The sequence below is a fragment of the Chelonoidis abingdonii genome, chromosome 1, assembly GCF_003597395.2.
Source record: "Chelonoidis abingdonii isolate Lonesome George chromosome 1, CheloAbing_2.0, whole genome shotgun sequence".
NCBI classification, from domain to species: Eukaryota; Metazoa; Chordata; order Testudines; family Testudinidae; genus Chelonoidis; species Chelonoidis abingdonii.
Window position 1 is genome coordinate 45,665,998 of NC_133769.1, and position 23,419 is coordinate 45,689,416.

Below are 23,419 nucleotides of genomic sequence, written 5' to 3' on the forward strand. Positions count from 1 at the left end.
TACCACCTTCCAAGTGTTTGCAGATGATTTCTTTAATTACTTGCTCCATTATCTTCCCTGGCACAGAAGTTAAACTAACGGGTCTGTAGTTTCCTGGGTTGTTTGGAAAGAATTTTAAAGGTATGGGATTTAAAAATTCCCCCCAGTGACATATTTTTTAAAATGATCCTAACAGTATTTGGCTCTTCCTATCTCCAAAATGGCTCAGCCAACAAACTTCAAATTTGTTTGGTATTGTTGTCCATGTGGATTCTGTGTTTTGGGTGAGTATTTTTGTTGGGTTTCTTTTTTGCAAGGGAGGTGTTGGTGGGTCAATTACAAAAGTAGATAATATGAACCCCTCACTAAAGTAGGCAGGGAAGAGACCAATTAGGGGATCATTTGAGTAAGGATACAAAGAAAGGCACAGGAAGGCCCGAGGAGGGGCCCTGAGGGGAAAAGGAAGTGTTCTTCCTTCTAAGTACAGGCCAAGATACAAGAAGAAAGCTGATCACCTTGCTGTAAGGAGAGAAGAGACTTTGTGAAGTAGTAAAGGTCTGTTTGTCACTTTACCGGGCTGAAAAAAAAAGTCCCAGTACTGATTCCCTTTTCAATGGGATTGGGCAGAGAATAGATCTGTGCAGTTATCAGTGTTTTGAAGTGGCTGGTTGCAGTATTGTTCTTCCCTACTCCTCCCTTCTTGTTACCTGTGGATGCAGTTTGGGCTGTACAGAGCAATTATTTACACACACACAGATACACACACACACACACACACACACACACTGCAATGTTCTACATTTTTTTCAAATATTAGAGGGAGAGATTTGAGGTGGAGGGAGGATATGTGGATGAACAGGAGTCCAGGAGGAGGCCTGTAGAAGTGGGGACGTGAGTTTCAAGGGGGATAGACTGGGTGACTTAGAACTGTCCTACTATGTGTTGGATTGGGGAATCTGTGAGAGGAAGAAGAATATGAGAGGATAGGAGATGGCAGAGCATGCAGTGGGGAAAGAGGGGGAAGTGCAGGGAGCCAGGGGTATAGAAAAGGGTCCAGGGGTTTGGGGGAGATGTAGAAATTGGATGCAAGATACTTGAGTAGGAAGGTATACAGGAATTGGGATGGGGAAATGGAGAGTCTATGCATGATAAATTTTAAATATTTAAAATTTTCTAGATAGACAACTTTAAGCACTTAGTTTGCAGCAGGGATCGGCAACCTTTGGCACACGGCCCACCAGGGTAAGTCCCCTGGCAGGCCAGGCTGGTTTGTTTACCTGCCACGTCCACAGGTTTGGCCGATCGTGGCTCCCACTGGCCGTTTATCGCTGTTCTAGGCCAATGGGGGTGGCGGCCAGCACATCCCTTGGCCTGTGCCGCTTTCCATAGCCCCCATTGGCCTGGGACGCCAAACCGCACCCAGTGGGAGCCGCGATTGGCTGAACCTGCGTACGCGACAGGCAAACAAACAGGCCCAACTCACCAGCGTGTTTACCCTGGCCAGCCGCATGCCAAAGGTTGCCGATCCCTGGTTTACAGTGTAGATAAAAAGCTCCATTCCCTTCCACTGTCCTCTAACCCCATAATCCACACAAATACAACCCTAGACACAAACAACTCCACATGCACAGGGCCTCATAAAATGTCACGGTAAAGGTCCCCTCCTGTGGACCTTATGTCCCAGATAAAATTTATAATAAAACAAATTGAGGAAATTCCCCCCAAAAAATATTCATTACAAGAAGGTTTTAAGGTTTGAAGTGTGTTTCAATGGAGTCTAGTTGGCACCCAAAACCAAGATTAGTCATCACTTCACAAAACTGTGAACCTTAAAGACGCGCACACACACATCTACAAACGAATAGTTACAGGATTCACCCAGTTTCTTTATTCTCATATAATCCTTCACCATTATCATTCCATTAGATTTACACCACCACCTGACATTAATTTTGCCCTCCCCAAAACTGTCCGATATGTATGCAAATGTTAAAATAACAAATGACTGGAGATCAGAAAATCTTTTTTATTTTATTTATTGAAGGGACCCATTTCCAGCATATTATTACATTACTCACTACAAAAAACGTCTTGTTATCGGATACACAATATAGTTAATGTTGTTATAAAATACAACTTACTAGGCCTATCTACAATCACATAAACCTAAAGCACCATGCAATCGATTGACATTATATCGCCAAATTACACCATTCATTAAAATATTATTTTACCCCTTCGTCATATCACACTATGAAATATCTGATGACATATCTTAATATACCCTTTGAACTATGTTATTTTTTGAATCTTTACTTCACAATGAAAATAACATACAAAATCAACAGTACACATCCAGCAGCATATTTCCATTATACAACAAATTGAGTTAGCCAAACTAAGACTGGGTGTGTAAAACAGGGAGGCTTATAGTGAGTGACGAAGGATTGTATGGCAGACAATTATTGGCTATTCCTTAACTGATCATTTCCATACAATTATTAATATTTGTTTTTTAAACATATTGAATTTTTTAAAAGAATCAATTAAAATGTACCTTCAAATGTAACATTTAATTGATTTTGTGTGTGTATCATAATAGAATAATATAGTCAGGCTTAGCAAATATATATATTAAGTGCATATCTAGGCCAAGAAGCAGCTACTCCAGTACAGATGCTTGCTATATGTTCTACTGTGCAGTGACCATAAATATGGAGGACACTTAATTCTGGCAACCTAATTCCAGTACTATCCGCAAATTCATATTCGCAAATATCACTTCTCTGTACACTCGGTGTTCTATAAAATGTGTGCAGCATAAAAATGCCACCTGATTCTAAAAATGTTTCAGACTAAAAGGTGAGGCTCCATACACTGCTTACCTGAAGCAATTACTTTTTAAAGAATTCTGTGTAGAATAATTATTGCTTTACCAAGATAAAAATAAAGTTTCAGGAGCAGCTATAAAAATATTCTAGTTGCTCCCCTAATAAAGAACAGACAGGTTTTTTAGAGCAAAATAAAATTAAAAGTTGCATATTTAAAGCCTGTTCCTGCAGTTGCTTAAAACCATGAGGAGTACCAATACTCATGTTACTAAGCCCTTTGTCTGGTAGAAAGGGTTTACCAGATTCCACCTTTTAGAGCCAAATGCTGATCCCACCTGCATCCACAGCATGGAGTCCAGAACTTCAGGGCTTGGCTTTGTTCCACAGCAGCAGAAGCCTAGTCAAATGCCTACTACCCCTACCCTCACATACACATACACACGCAAGAACGGTTCTACAGAGGGATCTGTTGTCGCATGTCCCCCATGCTCTCTGCCCAGGAGCAGAGTCTCTGACCCATGTAGAGGCTAAGGGATCACCTCAGGGAGGCACTCCACATATGTAGTATCTCCCTAATTCCATAAGAGTTAGTTAGTGGAATCCGCTACCCCTCCTAGCTGTCAAGTAGTAACCAAGAAGAGTGACTGGGCCTTGCAGTCCAAGATGGGAATCTTCAGGATGATATCTCTGAAAAAGAGCTGCCACCCTAGGATGAAAGTGGACAAAGCCCCCTCAGCCGCACACACCAATTACTGTTGGAGGGAACAGATTCTTCACACAATGCACAGTCAACCTGTGGAACTCTTTGCCAGAGGATATTGTGAAGCCAGGACTGTAATAGGGTTCAAAAGAGAGCTAAATAAGTTCATGGAGGATAGGTCCATCAATGACTATTAGCCAAGATGGGCAGAGATGGTGTCCCTAACCTCTGTTTGCCAGAAGCTTGGAATGGGCAGTGGGGGGTGGAGCACTTGATGATTATCTGTTCTGTTCATTCCCTCTGAAGCACCTGGCATTTGCCAATGTTGGAAGACAGGATACGGGGCTAGATAGACTTTGGTCTGATCCAGTGTGGCCATTCTTTTGTTCTTATTCCCTCCCCATTAGCTCCTCTCTCCCTTGGGCCAGCAAGGTTGGAGATGTGGGCCTAGTCCCTCTTCCCCAAGGCAGATCCATTAGGTTACTGTTGCAGTAATCAGGAAGGTGAGAGGGGCAGGATCTGCAGAAGCTGCTCAGAGAAGATGAAGCTCATATGCGTGAACTGTCCAGTTCCTGCAGTCTGTTCCAAGGTCTCATAGGGACAATTAACCTCCATTCTTCACCAGGTCCACCTGTCTCCAAGATCAGTTAGGCTGCTGAGGAGAGACCATATATTGAATCATAGAAATATAGGGCTGGAAGGGTTCTCAAGAGGATGTCCAGTCCATCCTCTTGTCTGATGCAGGACCAAATATACCTAGAACATCCCTGACAGGTGTTTGTCTAACCTGTTCTTAGAAACCTCCAGTAGTGAGGATTCCACAGCCTCTGAAGGTAAGCTGTTCCAATGCTTAACTTCATAATCCAACACAGCTGCAGCATAAAGTTGAGACATGGCCTGTGAAACACAAACCTGCAATCCTCCATTAGGAAGTACTCTCACTGAATCCAATAGTTTTATCTGAGGAAGGGCTGTGGGATCAAGCCCAGACTTGGATAACTTCATATTTATCATGCTTCAATATTTGTGCAATGAAGTGGGGAGCTGAGTATCATATAGATGTGCATTAGAGCAAATGTGTTTTAGTTAATAGAAATGATTTTTTGGCACCCTGACTGAAGACCTTAGAAATATAAATTAAACTATCTGTAGTTATAATGTAGCTTTACAAGTTAAAGAAAGCTATTGACACTCAAAATGCAACATAAACAATAGCAGATTATTGCCAGTTAATAGGCTACTTCATTGTTTAAGGGTTCTGTTCCTTGTCATCCATTCCCACCTTTTGGCAAACAGAACTTGTGACGTCAGATTTTGAAAAAATTAACAGACTGAAATTTTCAGACCTTGATACATAAAATTAGGCATCTCAATCTGTTTGCAGTCACCAAGATAATTGGCCTGATTTTTCAGAGGTGCTGAGCATCTACAACATTCATTGAAAACAATGGGAGTCGAGTGTTCAGTAACTCTGGAAATCCAGCCACTTATTTAGACGTATGCATATGGAGTTAGGTGTCTAACTGCAGCACCGAAATAAGAAAACATTTGCCATAATTCCTAAGCCCTCAAAGTGTCCTTAAAGATACAATAATAATAATAACACTTGGGTCTTGTATAGCAGTTTCATCAGTAGATCTCAAAGCCCCTCTACAAAGTAGGTCAATAACATTATCCGTATTTTATAGTTGGGAGATACAGAGTGGTTGAAACATTAGGTAACTAAACCGATCTTTTTGTCTATTGAAAATGTCTGTATTATTTAATGTGTCTATTTATTTTTTTATAATTTGCATGTTTTAAACCTAACTTCATTATTCTTTTGATGATTTAACCTTTTTTCTGATGTATTAAAGCCCCTAGCATACCATTAGTGCTACACATCTAAATAATAATACATTTTGATACAGGTGGTATAGTATTCTAAACACTCGATTATTTTACACTGACAGTTTAGCTTTCACTGTCTTGACATACAATCTTTCCAGTGGAAAGTATAATCTCTGCTATTGTTCCTATTGAGACAAACATAGCTGGAGGAGGTAAAAACCTATCATTGTTTGTTCAGCACCAATTCCTAATCAATAAGAAGCTAAACACTTCAGTAGAAAAAATATTACAGCTTTGTTTCCACAAAATGTTACCATTTTTTTTCCTCACAACTTCATCAAAAGCAGCATTCCCGACAGTGCCCGTTTGCCAGGAGTAGCCAAGATATAGAAACCCTATGGGGTCTTGTGATTCAGATTTAGGAATATCAGACCTAGAAGGTCTAAGGCATTGTGTATTAGTATGTATTGAGGCCTCATTCCAGGTGGCAAACAGCTGCACCTTTTAATAAAACTTCAAAACTAAATCTGAAGTGCTTGCTTTCAGGAGATAAGTGTTATATTTAATTGAATCATTCTCAAAACATTATAGATTAGGCCAGAAAAAGGATTGTGAATATTTAATATATTTGTTTTGTATTTCCAATAGTCAACAGAATAATGAAATTCCTTAACTACTTCTCTTTAACTTGCATGAAGAAAGCACGGTATGTTGCTAAATCTCTTTTCACCAGCACTGCCGCGAAACAACTTTAATCCTTGTTAGAAAATTGCCGAGTCTGGGGCTGACAAAGAGCTCATGCTTGTTCTATTGTGAGTGCTCCTGGGCCCTGAGAGTGGAGCCCTTTACAGCTGCATGGATCCAGCCTGGCTCAGCTGTACTATTTAGGAGAGGAGGTTTGTCAATTTCTATTGACAATGGAGAGAGTTTTTCAGTGCCTGTAGCAGTGCTGAACACAGTTGGGGATCAATGCCAGCCATTCAAGCTGCACCCTCTTTCATTGCTTTGGTTTGTTAATTCAAGACTAAAGGTCCACTGAGGGGGTTTAGGGTGTTTAAGAAAGCTGATGAACTGAGAGCGTTTATAGCCCTGGTGTGGCAATTTCCATAGTCAGTGGCAACTATTGGAACTGAGGGAGTTGTGTCCTTGTTGACCCTCTTGTTATTAAAAATGCACAAGTGCTGCGCTTCTCAATATTTCAACACTCTTTCATTGTCAATACCACCTTCTGAGCCCTTCAGCTTGTTGCTTGCTCTAAAGATCTTCTTAGATTGGGTTTGAAAACTTCACCTTAAACACTAGATTAGACTGATGTTCTGTTTTCCGTGCTCCTGTTGATTTGTTGAACCTTCCCAGGGCTGGAAAGCAAGTAGCAGCTTGATGGGGAGAGAGGCTGCTAATATGATTTACCAGTCTACAGTCATGCACAATAAGTGTGAATAAATACAGGGGTCTCACAGAGTCAACCCTAGCCTTTCCTTTTCTCTTATTTTTACTTTAAAAGAGATATCTCTGGAAAATTGAAGTGAGTAATGCATGCCCTTACAGGAGCTGGATGAACCATGAATAAGAAAAAAATAGTATATTTTTTTCTTAAAGTGGTTGGCTGCTGTCATGCACTGATGTGAAAAAAAATATAATATTCACTTACTGCTTTATGCCTGCATAGACCACAGCAAAGAATAAGCCACTAATACCGTTATCATTGACATCTACAAGAGACTTACTGCCCTTCCAGTGTCATTGTTAGAAAGGGGAAAGTGCATTTTTACCAGTTAAAAAGGAACTGTTTTTATTTAAAAACTTTGAAAGCTAAAGGCCATTATCTGACTGCTAAAGGTTACAAGTGAGTTTGCAACAGATCTTCCAAATGACACGTTGGGTGCATACTCTGCCTGTAAACTATACTGATGATGGTCAAAATGCATGGCCTGCTTTCCAACTCCCTCTGAGTTTGTAGCACTGTGCTTTTTTTAACACCATTTTAAAAAACAGAAATAGGGAAACATGCCCGAAGTCTGTGTATCAGAGACCAGAAAGTAACAGGTATTCTTTCTAGCAATGCTACTGGTGGGGCGGGAGAGGAGAGACCCTGAAAATACGCTAGCTGTGATTCTTGTAAAAATACTATGACAATTCTGACTTTAAAATTTGAATGTCATTTTCCATGTAATGCTTTTTAAATGTTTTCTTCATGTGTTTTGATATATAATATCAGTTAATATTGTTTAATGGTAATTTCACAGTATGATTTTCCTGTATATGGTTAACTTGTTAAAACTAGGCTAAGAATTTTTCAATGATTTTTATTTTAACATTTTAACATTTTTGTGTTAATTATAAAAATGCTTTTTTGCCCTGGTGTATTGATAATCCTATTTATACAATGTTGGGATAAAGTTAATTTTTATTTGCCTCTCAAATATTGCCTGAGCAGCATTTATTCTTTAGTCTCCAAATTTAGCTGGACTAATATAAAGCAGTAATTTTAGTTTCTTGGCTGTGTTTTCAATCTGTCTGTCTTAGTAGGGTGATGTAACAAATTTGCATTCTATGGCAGTTTTCATTTACATATCTGGATTTTTTGAAAATACACACATTTTGAGAGAATGAGACAGGTTCTGTTCTCAATTTTCCTTCTACAACTCCGTTAATTTCAATAGTGTTACATGAGGATAACCAATCACAGAATTTATCACAGTATCTGCAGCTTGCTCATTCATTCCTTACTAATTATTTCAACACAACCCCCTTAGCAGAAGTAAATTGTAGCTCATGTTATGCAGGTTTTTTCTCATGGAATAATAATCATTTCTTGAAAATTAATTGATAGAATCATGTTCTGTGTTTCTCCCCTATGCAAGATTAAGATGTGTAACACCCAAGCAACAAGAGGATAGATTAGGTCCATCTTGTTTCAAAGAACAGTAGAGAGTCCAGAGAAAATGCATGGCTATATGACATTTCAAGTTTATCATGTCAGCAGAGTCCAGCAAGTGAATTCACGTATTTGCTGTTTGTTATAGTACGAGACAATCATCCTGGATCAGCCTTTACTTGAATAAGGCCCCATTATCCATTATTTCAAAAAAATGTGAAGTAATTGTAATGAAAACCCTAAAATAAGTGTGTAACTAATAAAAGAAAAGAAACTCTATTAAGGAATGTCTATTTCAGTGATCCGGATCAATGTTCCATGGATACTAAATCAACTCTACATAATATTAAACAAATCAAGTTACTTCATTTTATGAGATTTGTATAAGCACATGCATTTTATTCAGTGTGTTTGTTCAGTTCAATATAATAATAAATTAATAAGAACACATTTGAAAAAAATAAAATTAATTTATTTCCAATGATATGTAATTAAAATATCTTTTATACATATTAAACAAAATTGTTAAAGCAACCTTAATAAATACAAGTCAATATTATATGAAAATCTTATTTTTAATCATTACAAACATTTCTTAAAGCTGATTGCTAATCACTTCTGAGTCTAGATTTATTTTATTTACTATAAAGGAAAAGTATTTAAAAAAGCTTGTTACACCAGGCTGGCATTTTTGGTATAAGGAGTGCTACTTTTATCATTAGTTAGATGAAATCCAAAACCCACATTGTGTTAGATCTTTCAATATTTTTAATTGGTCTTACAATATTCAGAGAGTGCTAAAGCTACATACAGTAGCCACCCTTCGAACTTCGTTAATATATGCACCTTGTATTGTATGCTACATTTTAAAACGTAAACACACAATGTTTCTCTTCTTTACATATCTGTGTATGTTGTAAGGGGACAGGAAATTACAACAGGAAAGGATTTAAGCCTCCTCTCTGTGGGGGAGAGACTATAAATAAGGATGAGAAATGAACTCTCTCAAAGTGTAATTTCTTATTCCTAAAATGAAACAAGACCCTTCCTTTTTTGTACTTTGACTGAGTGACATCTGGTTAGTAGTTTACATGAGAGAGAGAGAAACTGCTACAACATCTTGTAAAAACTCTGTTAACTTTAGTTAATTTTAATGCAACTTGGTGCTGTATCTTCTTGACCACTGGTATATTTGAGCTGGACATTATTTTTATGATAAAATGAGCACCAACTGCAGTAAGATTATTTTTGCAATATCCAATTATAAAGCATTCAGTGAAAATGTTTACACACATGCCTAGCATGCAAAAGGAAGAAGAGATATCCTGTAATATAATTAGTAACAAATGGAATGCAAAATCCTGAACAGCATACTTTTTTTGTTGTCTGTTTCTGGTTTTACTGAAGTAAAACTCCCATTGACTTTAGGGTGATTTCCCAAAGTCAGGAGTGAGTAAAAACAGAATAAGGACTTCAGGATTTTTGGCTCATCGCTAGATGCCCTTATTCTATATTAGATGTTTTCTTGTTTGATATGGAAAACCTGAAACACAGCAAAATCTTTCTTTAAAGCTAATCTTACTGCATTTTCCCCTACTGTTTCAGCAGTCAGTTCTTCCATATGTGTGTTTAATACCCATTCTTACTGACAGACAGCAAAGTGCAAAACACTATTTCACATTAATTTGTTAAAACTCAAAGACAGCATAGTGAGTTCTAATTAATGTAAAACAGTCCAGGAATAGGCGTAGTTTGACTTCTATATATTTTTTTTTGGAGGCTGTTGGGGGGCAGCTCCAGTCAGACCAATAAGGCTGTGCCTGGGAGGGCAAATTCAGCCCCTGCCTGAGACTTGTAGTTTTAGGGGAGCAACGCCCCCCTGTCCACCCGTAAATTATGCCTATAAGTCTAGGTCAAGTTAGTTGATTTCCTAGCAACACACACAATTCTCTTAACAGAAAATTATATCACTAGTGACTTCAAGTGCTGATCTATGCTCATTACCAAATATGTTAAATGAATACTTCAGAATTGTTGTTGTTTTTGTTTTTTTTCACCCTTCTTTCTAGCAATGGTACAGCAGCTCCATGAAAGTCATATGTATGTGGCTGGCTGATAGATTAGACCTTCAGCTTCACATCTACCAGCTGAAGACTCTCATCAAGATAGTGAAGGTAAACAAAAATATATTTGAATTAGATTCCAAAATGGCATTAAAGAGAAAAGTGAGGGATAGTTAATAGAAAATAAACTACTATAGATAAACATGGATCACTGTGCAAATCCAGACATATATAGTGAAACAAGTTGCTACTTTTTATCAGGGTTTCAACCCCCTTTGGTTACTGCCCTAAACCCACTTCCAGCTCTGTCTGTCAGGGAACCATATCCCTTCTGTAATAAGTACCTGCACTGGACACCTGCCACACCTACTAAATTGTGATATCTAGACCTATCCTCATTACCTACTTCACCCCTGACCTGCTGCTACGGGAAAGGTGGAAAAAACTCACTTCCCTTCAGCCAATCTTGACAGTGAGGGAAAAATTCCTTGCCAGCCCCAAATGAAAAAGGGCAACGAGGGCAAGCCCACAGAAGATCATAAAATCTGGTTCTACTCTGATCCCCTGGGGGGGAGGGTAGATGCTACTGATCGGTGATTGAGAGAGAGCCTTATGGAATGCAAGAGGGGTATTAATACCCTCCCGTTCCCCTGGTGCACATTGTGAGTCAGTGATTCTCCCTGGCCCAGCCTCTTCCTGTTTCCCCCTTGGCTCCACTCAGATGAGTCTGTCCTTCTCCTCCTCTCCCTCATAACCCAGATGAAGTACAGATGCTTAAAAGAGCCCTGTCCTCTTTTTCCTGCTGCCTAGACAAAGAGTTATTGCATTCAGTTGCAGTGAACACCTTTCCCTGAACGAGTAGTTACTGTCCATTGTAACCTCACTACAGAGGAATCAAATGATCAGTTACAGTGAAGAAATATGTTGACTGCATTATGTCTACCATTTCAATTACAAATCCTTACCTGGAACAGACTGGAACAATTTGTATAGGGACTTCGTGCTGTACACCTTACACGAGGTATTAGTGGTTGTATTAATGAAAGCTGCTATTTTTATCTTGACAATTACAATAGTACACTTACTCCTCCTGCCCTTAAGAAAGTGGATGGTAACTATTTTTTAATTAATTTTTCTATTTCATTATGTATTGTGATGTATTAGGTTCAGCCTGGAGAACATTGTACAAGTATTGGGTAGAATTTCCTAATTTTTCTTAGGCCAGGTAGAGCACCAGTAGAATTAGGAACAAAGGAATTGCCATATTGAGTGAGATCAGTGGTCTCTCCAGTCCAGTGTCTATCACTGACGGTGGCTAGTGCCAAATGCTTCAGAGGAAAGTGCAAATATCCTGCATTATACAATTATTGGATAACCTGACCTCTTGGAAAGTTTCTTTCTAACCCCCCCATCAGAGAGTAACTGGCTTTTGCCTCGAGTCAGAGGAATTTGTGTCTCTTTCCAAACTTTTTTAATCCTTACTATTGTAGTTCTTAATGTACTTGTTATCTATACAAAGGTCCAATAAGAAGTTCTTGGTCTCAGTGATAATGTTTTCCCCAAATTATCATGTTGTACAGTTAAAGTCATGGCTGTAACATCAGGGGAATTTCATCTCTTGGACACCGGAGTTACATTTGGAATTTTCATTGTAAAGTGGAAAAATGATTGAATATGGCAGATGTTGCCATGCTTACACCAGCATCAGCCCAACAGGCCATCCAAATTTAGCTTTGCCATCTTAGAGCCAGGTCCTGCGCCATTGGTTTCAGTTGAACCAATTTCCTTTCAGGCCACTGGCTGATAACAGCATAATCAAGACACACTGTGAGTGGTGACTCCAGTGAGAGCCCTCTTGTGGAATTCAAAGTTTTTCTCAAGGAAGGACAAGAGTGGAAACATCACGTGCTCTCCTCCAGGGCTAAAGAGCTCATGGAGTACAAGAAGTGCGCACAGTGAGAGGTAAAGGCAAAATTATACAAGGGGGAGCTTCTGGAAAAATGGACCCCAAGTCCATAGAGTCCAAAAGATTTACCTAAACGGACTGTCAAGGTTCCTTCCCCACTCTGAACTTTAGGGTACAGATGTGAGGACCTGCATGGACACTTCTAAGCTTAATTACTAACTTAGATCTGGTACACTGCCGCCATCCAGAATTCAAGTGTCTGGTCTGGGCACGTTCTTCCCCCCAAAACATTTCCCCTCCATGGGTTGACATTGGAGCCGAGACTCACCAATTCCTCTGGGATGCAACAACAGGATCGCAAATCCCTGATGGATCTTGAAAACAGAAGAAATGTAACCAATCCCTCTCCTTTGGCCCCCCCCCGCCATCCCTCGGTAAGGTTTCACGATCCTAATCCCCTTGGATCTGTAAAACAAGGAGAAATTAAAACCAGTTTCCCCTTCCTTTGCCCCCCATCCCAATCCCTGGCGTGCAGTCGCAGATCCAATGCCCCTTGGAATCTTTAAAACAAGCAGAGAAATTAAACCATTCCCTTCCGTATTGCGGGGGTTTGGGGACCCCCCCTCAATCCCTGGTGAGGGGCAGATCCAAATCCACTCTCCGCTCCTCCGTTCGCCCCCCACTCCCAGCGAGACCGTGCATCCCCCGCCGCCGAGGCCCAGCGCGGGTCTGAAAGGGCGCCCCACCCCCGATTCACCCTGTACGCACTGTCTGCCCCACCCCCGCGATCCGATTTGGCGCCTTGGCATCTTAAAACAAGGAGAAATTAACCATTCCCCTTCTTTTGCCCCCCCCCCAATCCCCTGTGAGGTCCAGATCCAATCCCTGGATCTTAAAACAAGGAAAAAAATCAATCAGTCTTTAAAAAGAAAGCTTTTATTAAAGAAAGAAAAGTAAAATCATCTCTGTAAGATCTGGATGGAAAATACTTACAGGGTAATCAGATATATAGCCCAAGAACCCCCTCTAGCCTTAGTTCAAAGTTACAGCATAGAGGTAAAATCCTCTCAGCAAAAAAGAATTTACAAGTTTGAGAAAACAAAATAAGGACTAACAGCCTTGCGCTGGCTATTACTTACAAGTTGAAACATGAGAGACTGAGTTCAGAAAGATTTGGAGAGCCTGGATTGACGTCTGGTGCCTCTTAGTCCCAAGAGCAACAACCCCCAAACAAAGAGCACAAACAAAGATCTTCCCTCCACCAAGATTTGAAAGTATCTTGTCCCCCCATTGGTCCTCTGGTCAGGCGTCAGCCAGGTTTACTGAGCTTCTTAACCCTTTACAGGTAAAAGAGACATTAACCCTTAACTATCTCTTTATGACACAGACACTTAAGGCTGGTGCACTGTGAGTCAGTAGATGGCAGGACCAACTATGCCAGTACTGTTGTCTACATTAAAACTACAAAGTGACACGGTGGTTACCCTTGCTTAGAGGAAGTGCAGTGAACACCTGTGCAAAACTGATAGCAACTTTGTGGCTGGACATGCAGAGTGTTATGGGCATGTGAGAGAGGGTTCCAAAGTTGGTTTAAATGTCTATGGTCTCTAGTGTAGAAAAGGTCCTAAAATCTCATCTGCATCACTTTACATCCATCTGTGTATACAGATTCTGGAGAAGGTCCAGAAGGAGCTGTATAAGTTGTTCAAAGGCTCTGAACTACCATCATAAGAAAGAGAGTTTAATCCTATACGCTTCGGAAAAGATACCAAGAGGAAACCTTGTTGTATTTTATAAATGCCTAAAGAATGATCACAAAGTCTTTAAGATGGGTTTGAGCTAAATAACAACAGAACCCAGGGACACTCATGGAAATTTAAAAGGAAAGAAACTGGATTTAAGTAAATGAAAAGGCTTTTTTCTTGGAAGGTAATCAGAGCTTGGAATTCAAGAAAAAAGGCTGTTACTTGGACACTAGAGATACCTCAGGATAGAAATGTGATTGAGTGACAATTACTTCATATTACATAATTATTTTTATTGTTTTATTTATAGAGTACCATCAGTTTGCACAGAGCTGTACACTAAGTGAGGTATGCCAGATCTCTGCGTCAGTGTGCTAAATTCATGCCAAGAACAATAGAGCACATGAACATGCACACAGAAGGCAAAAATGTAGTCTGAAGGATAAGGAATATTCTTTCCCCAGCTGGCCAGCAGAGGCTACCTTAGGAGAAATACTAATAAAATTCTAAAACTGCCAAATGATCCTGAGATGCTTTAGATGTGCAACGGCTTTTAACAATAACAGCAGTTGCACCACGAAAGGCCGCTACATTGAATTGAGAATATATCAGTGGGGCTGATGCTGAAGTCTATGATGAGGTAAAAGTTCCTCTGAAATCAATGGGAGATTTGTCTGGATAATGGTTGCAAAATCAATCCTTAAAAGTCATGTAAAAGGAGAATTCTGAAAAAGTGAAAATCCTACTGTATTTACAGTAATGAAATACAGTGAGTGACTGTATCCAGAGACTACAGCATTTTCTGTTTGTTGTCCCATACTTGTTTCCTCATTTAATGGAAAAGTGCACCCACTTTGCTCAGACCCAAAATATAAAAACCCACAAGGGAACTCATAAACTCTAAAATGTGGAGACTTGGGGGCATAGGTTAAAGTTTTGAATTAAAATGGATATCTCTGAGCTTTGTACTTGCACAAGCAATATCAGGCATAGAGGATGTCATGAAAGAAGGCTATAGTGATGTGGGACATAAATCAAGTGATTGGAAAGGAAACATAGAGTGCATGAAGTGGGAAGGGTCATAAGTAGAGATGAAAGAGATCTGAGCAGTGATGAAGTTCTGGAGAGATTTGAAAGTGATGAGTAGAACTTTGATCTCAGTATGGTTCAGAATACAGCTTAAAGTGGCACTGGCTTAAAGGATTTCCTTTGGGGAGCACGCTATACCTATGTTCTGTTGAGTGCAGTGGCTACCTATTCAATGCAATTCAAGGTTTTTATATAAACTGTGAGAGAGAGAGAGAGAGCACAGCAATTGAAATCAACTGAGATGATCAAACTGATATGTTCATTTTGGGGCTGAGAACAGAGCCATATCAGTAGAAGGTCTTCAGCTCTGGAACATATACTCCCTCTTTGATCCAACAGAGAAACAACAGTGATGTTCATGGAAGGCTGCAGACCTCAGCAGTTAACCCAGGATTAGTCTAAGGGAGTTGGTTAAGGAGGGGTTCCCTGGAAAGATAGGCTCCTTATTGGGATTGGTTGGGTTACCCTGAGTTATAGTTACTTTATTGTTGATTTTATTGCACTGAAATCTCAGTGCATCTACAGGAGATTATTCAATAGGCATATAATATGAATGCAAAAAAATTAAATCTGGATCGAGAATCAGTAGGAGTGATTTAGTCAGAGCATTGGAAGAATGAAAAACTTGATAACTGAGTTTTGGATGGACTAGGGGGCAGAATCAATGGGACAGGGAAAAGTCAGCAAAATGGATCCATATAGGATAATAGGCAGTGGTAAAAGTAAACAAAGTAGTAAGGAATTGTGGGACTTTAGACCTTCCCTGGTCCTCTTCTCTTATAGCCTTTTCCATGTACATTGTAAGCCCAAACCAGTGCTACCAGAAAAAATGGCAGTGTGTGTGTTGGATTTTCACTGCTGCAGAGCTGCCTGCCTCCTTTTAGACATCATCACTGAATAATGTGGTTCCTCCTTCATCTTCTTGCCCAACACAGAAAGTCAAATGAAACAGTAGCCTTTGCTATGTCATGTCAAATCTATGCATCAGGGAAACAAAACCTTGAGAAGTGAACAAAAGGAAGGATATGTAGATGATCTGCAATTTAAGTGAGCATTTACTCTGGCTTTTTCTTTTTTTAAGCAGTGACCATAGAAACTGTTACATCACAGGATACAGAACACATCTTAAAACTTGTTTTCAAATGTATTTTCATAAACACCTGGTTTATAATGCAGAGATAACTGAAAAGGAAATTATATTATGAGGAAAGAGTTCAGGTGTTGAGCTTTTCTGCTGAATGGTAAACAGTAGCTGTAGCCAAATTCATAATTGAATATACAACTGTAGACGTCAGCTTCAAAATGCTGTACTTTTAAGACTGATTTAACAGAATGATGCCAATTTGTTTAGACATTCACAAGCTCTTTATCAGGTTACCTCTGAATGAATGAGGGAACTACAGAGTTATTGCAAAATATGCACTGAGTGAAGTATGGAAGCTTAACACAAAACATAACACCTTAAAGGAATGATTTTTAATTTGGGGACAATGGACCCTTTTCTGGTGTTCATAGAATGAAACAATTTAGCATTGTCTACAGTTTTGCAAAAATTACCCCAAGTTAGACAACAGACTGTTAACACCTCTGTCCACTTCCGTGGTTGCTACCACTATTGAAAGCTGGATCAGTGTAAGAGATCAAAATGTAGAGAAGGTCTTTGGGAACTAAGTATTTAGGGGATTATTGTATTGGAAGGGAACTGATCCATGAAAAGCATTCTTTCTTTCAAAATGATGCACAAGAGGAAAAAGTTGATAACTACCTTAAAGAAATAATTGCTAATACATCTTGGTAACATGAACTATATAATGTTTCTAGTAAGGTGGCTTATTATCACTTCACATCTCTCCTGACTTGACAGGTATAACAGAGTCATATGTACAAGTTCACAGATGATTATGACAATAAGTTGCTTATATGGATACACAGCATGGTTGGTGGTGGTTGTGTTCTGTGGCCCCAATTTTCAAAAGTGATTAGTGATTTTGGGTACCTTGTATTTTGGAGGGGTCATCTTGATATGTTTTAAAAGGACCTAGTTTTCAGAAAGTGCTGAGCTCTGACCCAAAAATGAAAGCCTAGGCCTTTATTCTTAAAAGGAATGAAACTATTTTAATAATGGTATAATTGGACACTTTATGCAGTGACTATGCGTGGGCTTCCTGGGAAAATCCAGTGGTGCATTTTGAATGTTCTCTCTTCTTGCTACAGAAAACCTACCGAGATTTCAGATTGCAGGGTGTGCTGGAAGGAACACTGAACAGTAAAACCTATGATACTGTTCACAGCCGTCTTACAGTAGAGGAGGCCACAGTCTCAGTCACTGATGGAGGAGGACTTCAGGGTATCACCATGAAAGACAGCGATGAAGAAGAAGGATGATAGTGAGATATTTCATCTAGAATATCAACACTAGGTGTTTGTTTTGTAACTTGTCCTTGTATTTGCATTTATAGTTTCGCTTTATAACACTTGAGTACCAAAAATGTAATTCATTCCACTTTTTTAAATCTGAAAGCAGAATTATTGGGAGCAAAAATGCCAAGAATTTTTTGAGGACAATGATTTTAGCATATTTCAATGTATAGCTTTGCTTAGAACTGTGAGAATGTTGGCATGAAGTTTGAGTTCCACTTGTGATTATGTTTCTTTACCTTTTGTTAGAGTTACCATTTGTTCCTGTAACTCCTCCATCAAATAGTGATGTCCTGTGCAGAAAACAATACAAATAATACACAATTATACAGGAAATCATTCTTGGAATAATTCAGTGCCCTTGTTAAAAAACAGTGTGTTTTCAGGATTACACTTTATATATTTTTTTCTTGTTTTGTACTTAATTTTTCATTATTGTGTGATGTGCATTAAAAACTTAGATCTTGGTTCACGGTGCTTTGAGTTTGATGTGTAAATAAGAAGACTCCAGGGACTACAAAATGCACATAAATTACTTATGAGTGTTGTGTCTTGTTTCCCTACATTCATAGTGCAAGTTTAAGGATATCTCATCATGCTGGATGTCAGTAAGCTTGCTATCAGTGTTTCTATTTCTATGTGAAATTTTGCAGGCAATAAGAACACATTTTGTCATGACTGCGTCTGTATCTATCCAAGTTTGTATAGAATTCTAAAATTAAAAGATGTTTTCAGTATTTCAAATCATTCAAACTGTCACCTAGTTTTTTCTTATAAAAACAAATAAGCTATTTCTGAATGCTTGTATTTGATACCCTGCTTTTGTCTGAGCCCATGGCAGTGTTCTATAAACAAATATCTATATTCTCATGCCTTTGGTGAGAGTTTGACAGAATCAGACAAGGTTTTCTCAAAATTTGCTGTTTCTATAAAAAAAAAAATACCCCCGTGTTTATTTTCAGAGAACATGTATGAATCTTCATATGGATGAGATCTCTAGGAATTCTGAAAGAGCAATATCAGAAGGAGGAGTGGGAAGAAGTTAGTGAAGTGCCCATTGACACTAAATGTCTGTGCTTAATTTAACAGAGCGATGTGTTTTAAACACAGAACAATTAAAAAATTGTGCAGCTTACATGAAGTTTCCTTGCAGTGACAGTTGTGGAACTTCAGAGGGGTTCTGGAAGGGCAAAGGGCCTGATGAATTGAAAAGTTTTTGAGCCGTTAACTGAGTTGGTTTTTAAGTGTGCATATAAACTGTGCAGAACAGGGGCAGGCAGGTTACACTTCTGCAGAGCTCAGCTACTTACAAAAGAAAACGACAATTACTCCCTGCTGCTCTCCTGGCACCCAAACCGAAAAGGAGTTTGTTTAAATGAAATACAGAGGAAAATCAAACATCATTTGCTGTTGAAAACCATCCATGTCCTGCCTCTTCACAGGGACGAGGAGAGGTACAGTTTTCCAGGTCCTGTGCCTCCTGTTCTTCCTTCCCAGATTGTCCCTGCTGAATCGCCTTTAATTTTCATTGCCCCGAACCCATCAGGAGAGGGGATTTCATTTGCTGCTGTAGCAAGTAAGTGCTCTTGCGACGTGCACTAGTAGTCCCCCCGCCTCAGAGGGTTAAAGCCCTCTCCCTGCGTTTGGGGAGAGCCGCTGCTGCGCGCACACACTTTGCCAAAGAGAAAGGGGAGTTTTACTGAGCGTTAGGGTGAATTTTTCCAAATTCTCTGAAGCTGCTGCTGCTGTTTGCATCCCGTTCCTTTCCCACCTCCACCCCGCTCTAAAACTCTGCGCCCAGTGGAGCAGCGCCCTGGAGAGGGGGAGGGAAGGGGAAGGAAGCGGGATAGGCAGACCCCAGCTCCCGAATAATGTGTGTAGGTCTGGAGAGAAGCAGCTTCCACACGGCAGCAGGCGAACGCTCGCTCTTCCCTGCTGGTCCATGGTTCACAGGCTGCTCGGAGCCGCTCAAGAGCGGGAGGGAGTGGGATTGGCGACCCAGGCCTATGGCCGGTGCCTAACCCCAGTCCCACGGCGCTCCGGGGGGGGGGCGTGCCAAAGCCTGCGGAACAGGGGACCCCTGGGGTGCACCGCACCAACGCCGCCTTAACCAGAGCGGCCCTCGCAGCAGTACCCTGGGGAATACTTCGCTCCACGAGGCGCGCAAACTTCCGCCAAGAAAATAGACCACTAGCTGCGCGGATTTTTTAATCCAGGGATGCTATTTTGACCCGAAGCGCTAAATCGGTGGCGTTTTACAAGTGTGCCTTTTGCAGCAACAAGTCAAGTTATGTTTTATACTAGGATAGTTCTACATATACAATAATCTCCCAGATCATCCGTTTATATTATCCCCCCTGTTCACGATCCGGCTCAAAAAGCTCGGATGTCCTGGGAAATTCACGTTGGAAAAATCTCCTTTGCTGTACTGTTGTTAGCAGAGATGTGTGAACGCAGAGAGCGCGGTGGCGCTTGCCCCTAAGAACTCCTGGCTTCTCGGCAACCGCGAACAACGATACAAATCTTATAGCAAATGCCGGGCTACGTTCCCGTGGCAAACCAGAGATTCCCTGGGATCAGAGACACAAAATGGGTTGTTCTGAAGTATCAGGAGAGATTTGTGACAATTCTCATTCTTAAAAGGCCCACAAAATTCACTTTTTCCCTCGGGAATAACGGGCAAAATCCAAGTCTACCGGCTGAATCTGTCAGAGACCAGAGTAAATTGGCCACCCTCGTCTATGGAGGAGGAGGAGAGACTATTGTGGAAAATCTATAGCGCCATAAAGTGTTTTTTGATCCTTTGGACAAACAATAACAAGTGCTGTACCTGCCCTTGGAAGCTCTGTGGCCAAACTCCCCGGGAGCTGCGACTGAGCTTTTTTCTCTAATGTTCTGCAAATTGCCTTCACGGGCTTGAGTACAATTGCACGTTAGTGAATTGCTTGGCTCGCGAGGAGCGCTCCAGACCTGCCCTGGGTGTTTGCCGAATTTCTTGTCTATTGATCGGCCTGCAGCGCATCTTCCAGCCCGGAAGAGGCGAGTTGCCAGGCGAGGGCAGCGGGAAAGGTCAGGGAACCCCCGGCGTTTTGTGGGTTATTGTGGCGTTGCTGCTGTTAATGAGCAAGACACGGTGGCAAGTGTTGGTCGGTGGATTTATTTTTTTTAAAGGTGGGGCTATTTTGTCGCGCACCAAACTGAACAGAACAGTACACGGAGAGGGGCAACCCTTTCAACCTTAATCAAAAGAGGAAAGGTTATTCCAGCGGGAGCCGCTCAAAGCAGCGTAGCCAGAATATGCATGTGGTTTGAAGAGAGTCTAATTTCCGTGTAAACCTAACCATCCAGTCCCTTACATTGTATACACAATAGGCAGACCAGTCCCATTCTCCGGTTTGAACAGGAGATTTCTAGTGCATAAGAAAGGAAACTGCAATCCCACATGTGCGGGCTTCTAGATTCAGTTATCTTTTGAGTAACTTTGGTTTGGTCTGAGAGGATTTGGTCAGGGTGTTCTTGCATTTTGCAGCTACCAAAGGTGTGCGGGGTTTTCTCGGAGGTACAGAATAAAAATTCGGCCCGGTAAGCAAAGAGCCTGTGGCTGATTAGAGCTGAAAGAGAATTGCAGGAAAATACTGAAGACAGGGAAATCAAGGAACCGGTTCTGGAGGATTTCTATAGCAACAAGTCGACCAGGGAGGTTTAGAAGCTTAGAAACCAACGCTGACTCCTTTAGTGATAATATCCGAGGAAAAGGCACGATTTGTGTTTTGTCTCTTATCCCGGGGTTTGGAGTTAAAGGCACTTAGCTTCCCTTGAAGAGCGTGTAAAAAAAGAAAAGAAAAGAAAAAAACGTTACAGGTAATTAATGCAACAATCATTTCCCATAGATTCGTTTTTCAGTGTAAGTAGATGGCTGAGTTCAAATGACGCGCTGTTCCTACCTGGCGAGTCGTGATGTTGCAGAGAGAGCAGAGCCCATTAAAATAGTTCCAGTTGTTAATATGCTACTAATAAACCCTGATAAACAAAAGACGTATGAGCCCACGTGTTTTCCAGAAGGTCTCCTGCTCTGTTTGCTTCCTGAATGTACGGCTGCCCTTGATTAACTGTGTGGATCTTATTAAGGGACGGAATGGGCACATGAATACTGCTGAAAGCGGGGAAAGCACAGTTTCAAAAGGAAAGCAGCACAAGAAGGTAAATGAAGTGGAAAATAATAGGGTTGTTTCTCCTAGCTGGTAATACGTCTGCATTCAGTCATTTTTAATTCCTTGGGTGTTTGTTGGACTCGGGTTAATAATTGTGACATACTGTATTGTACCGGCACAATGTACCCAATCCACCTGCATAGGAATCCCTCTCTTGTTGAGTCGGCAACTCACCATTTCACTGTTACGGTTGAACTTATTTTTGTTTTAAATAATTCACTGAAAAAGCCTGGATAGGGAGTTGTAGAGATGTGACCCCGCCTATGGTCCCTACCCCTCAACATGCTTCCCTGGTGCATGGAAACCGGCTGCATCCGAGGGGATGAGGCGGGACGGGATACTAACCAGATCAGCATAACAGCCTAAAATGAGAGCCTTTCGCTAGGAAAAGGGAAGGCAAGCTATACTAAGAGCCGAAGGTCCATCCATGGCGTGCTATGTCCTGATGGAACGCCCGAGGAAGCAGTGAGGCTAATCAGGCGTAAGTAGTGTAGACAGAAGGCCAAACTCCTGATAGAAACCTTCAGGAGACCCCGAGCCATAGCTGGTTGAACCTATTGGATCAGGCGAAGGTCCATGCACGTTCCTCCCTCCGTCAGGCCTCTCCTCCCACATCTCGCTGAGGCCCTGCTGTAGGTGACACAGCTGGGAGGGGCGACTGGAGAGAGCATCAGATATTTGCTGTGCCTTTCCAGCCGTGTAGGGGTTGGGGCTGAATGGGCCCCAATGTATGTGTGTCGTTGGAGCGGGGAGGAGGAGAGGGAAAACTAACCTTTATTCCCCCTGTGAAATGATCTGAGACAAACTCCGTGAGGTTGCCAAGTATTTCTCCTCCAGCAGGCTCCTGTGTGGGACGGATGGAACTGACCCTAAGCTGCTGAAGAGTGAGATATTCAGCGGTCTATCTAATCGTGCTTGAGAGCACAAGTCTCTCAAGTGTAGAAGTCAAGAAGGTGGCATGGATCCAATGATCTAGATGAAGTCGTGTAGCACCCTTCCAGTGCTGAGCGTTCGGGTATATCTGTCTGCATGCTCAGGGGAAGTTGCTGTCCTCCTGCCCCTCTGTTTTATTGTTTTGGGCACAGTGGCTTTCTTCACAGTGGATATGAGAAGCGTTTTTCAGAGAAGGAGAGAGGGTAGAAGGTAAAGTTAAAAGCATCCCTTTTGTTTAGCTGAGAAAATCATATCGTCCAACCGCTGGAAGCTGAAGTTAGAAACATTGAAACTGGAAAGTTTTTTTAAGTGAAAGGGAAGGGGCCCTTTGGAACAGCTTATCAAGGCATGGGGTAACTTCTCCATCATTTGGAGTCTTTACATCAGATGCTCTAATTCAATCACAAGTTCCTGTTGAACTCACTGGTGCTCACTTTATGCAGGACAGGTTAATAATTCTCTCCCCTGGAGGAATCACCAGGTGAAATGTTATGGCTGTTTTATGCAGAAAGTCAGACTAGATGGTCGTCTATAGTCTGGCCTTAAAATCGATGAACCCTGGTGTGTTGAAGACAGTCTGAATTTCTTAAACAACACGAAACTAAAGAGATCTCCTCATAAGTTCTGCTTGGCTCCCAACATTGCCGTCCTTCAATTTTAAGCCCAAACTCCTTATTAATGTCAAAATAGGGCTCACTTTTATATCAGAGAGAACCTGTAACAATGATACCGAACGGCGCTTTTAACAGAGACAACCAAATGGGCTTGTATCTGTGCAAAGGTTATAAAACCATTAACTAAAGTCAGATTGCAAAAGGCAACTGCACGATAAGAGA

At 40.9% G+C, this 23,419-nt stretch overlaps 1 protein-coding gene across 8 annotated transcripts in view; it reads left to right on the forward strand.

Annotated features, from left to right (window-relative positions):
* CADPS2 (calcium dependent secretion activator 2) overlaps positions 1–18,132 on the forward strand; it is a 591,461-nt gene extending 573,329 nt beyond the window's left edge. For all 8 annotated transcript variants that reach the window (XM_075065313.1, XM_075065326.1, XM_075065319.1 and 5 more), the window contains 2 exons: positions 10,288–10,392; positions 17,236–18,132. In XM_075065313.1, the coding sequence (XP_074921414.1) occupies positions 10,288–10,392; positions 17,236–17,406 (276 nt within the window). In that variant the 3' untranslated portion in view covers positions 17,407–18,132. The remainder of the gene's footprint in view (positions 1–10,287; positions 10,393–17,235) is intronic.
* The last annotated feature ends 5,287 nt before the right edge of the window (positions 18,133–23,419 follow it).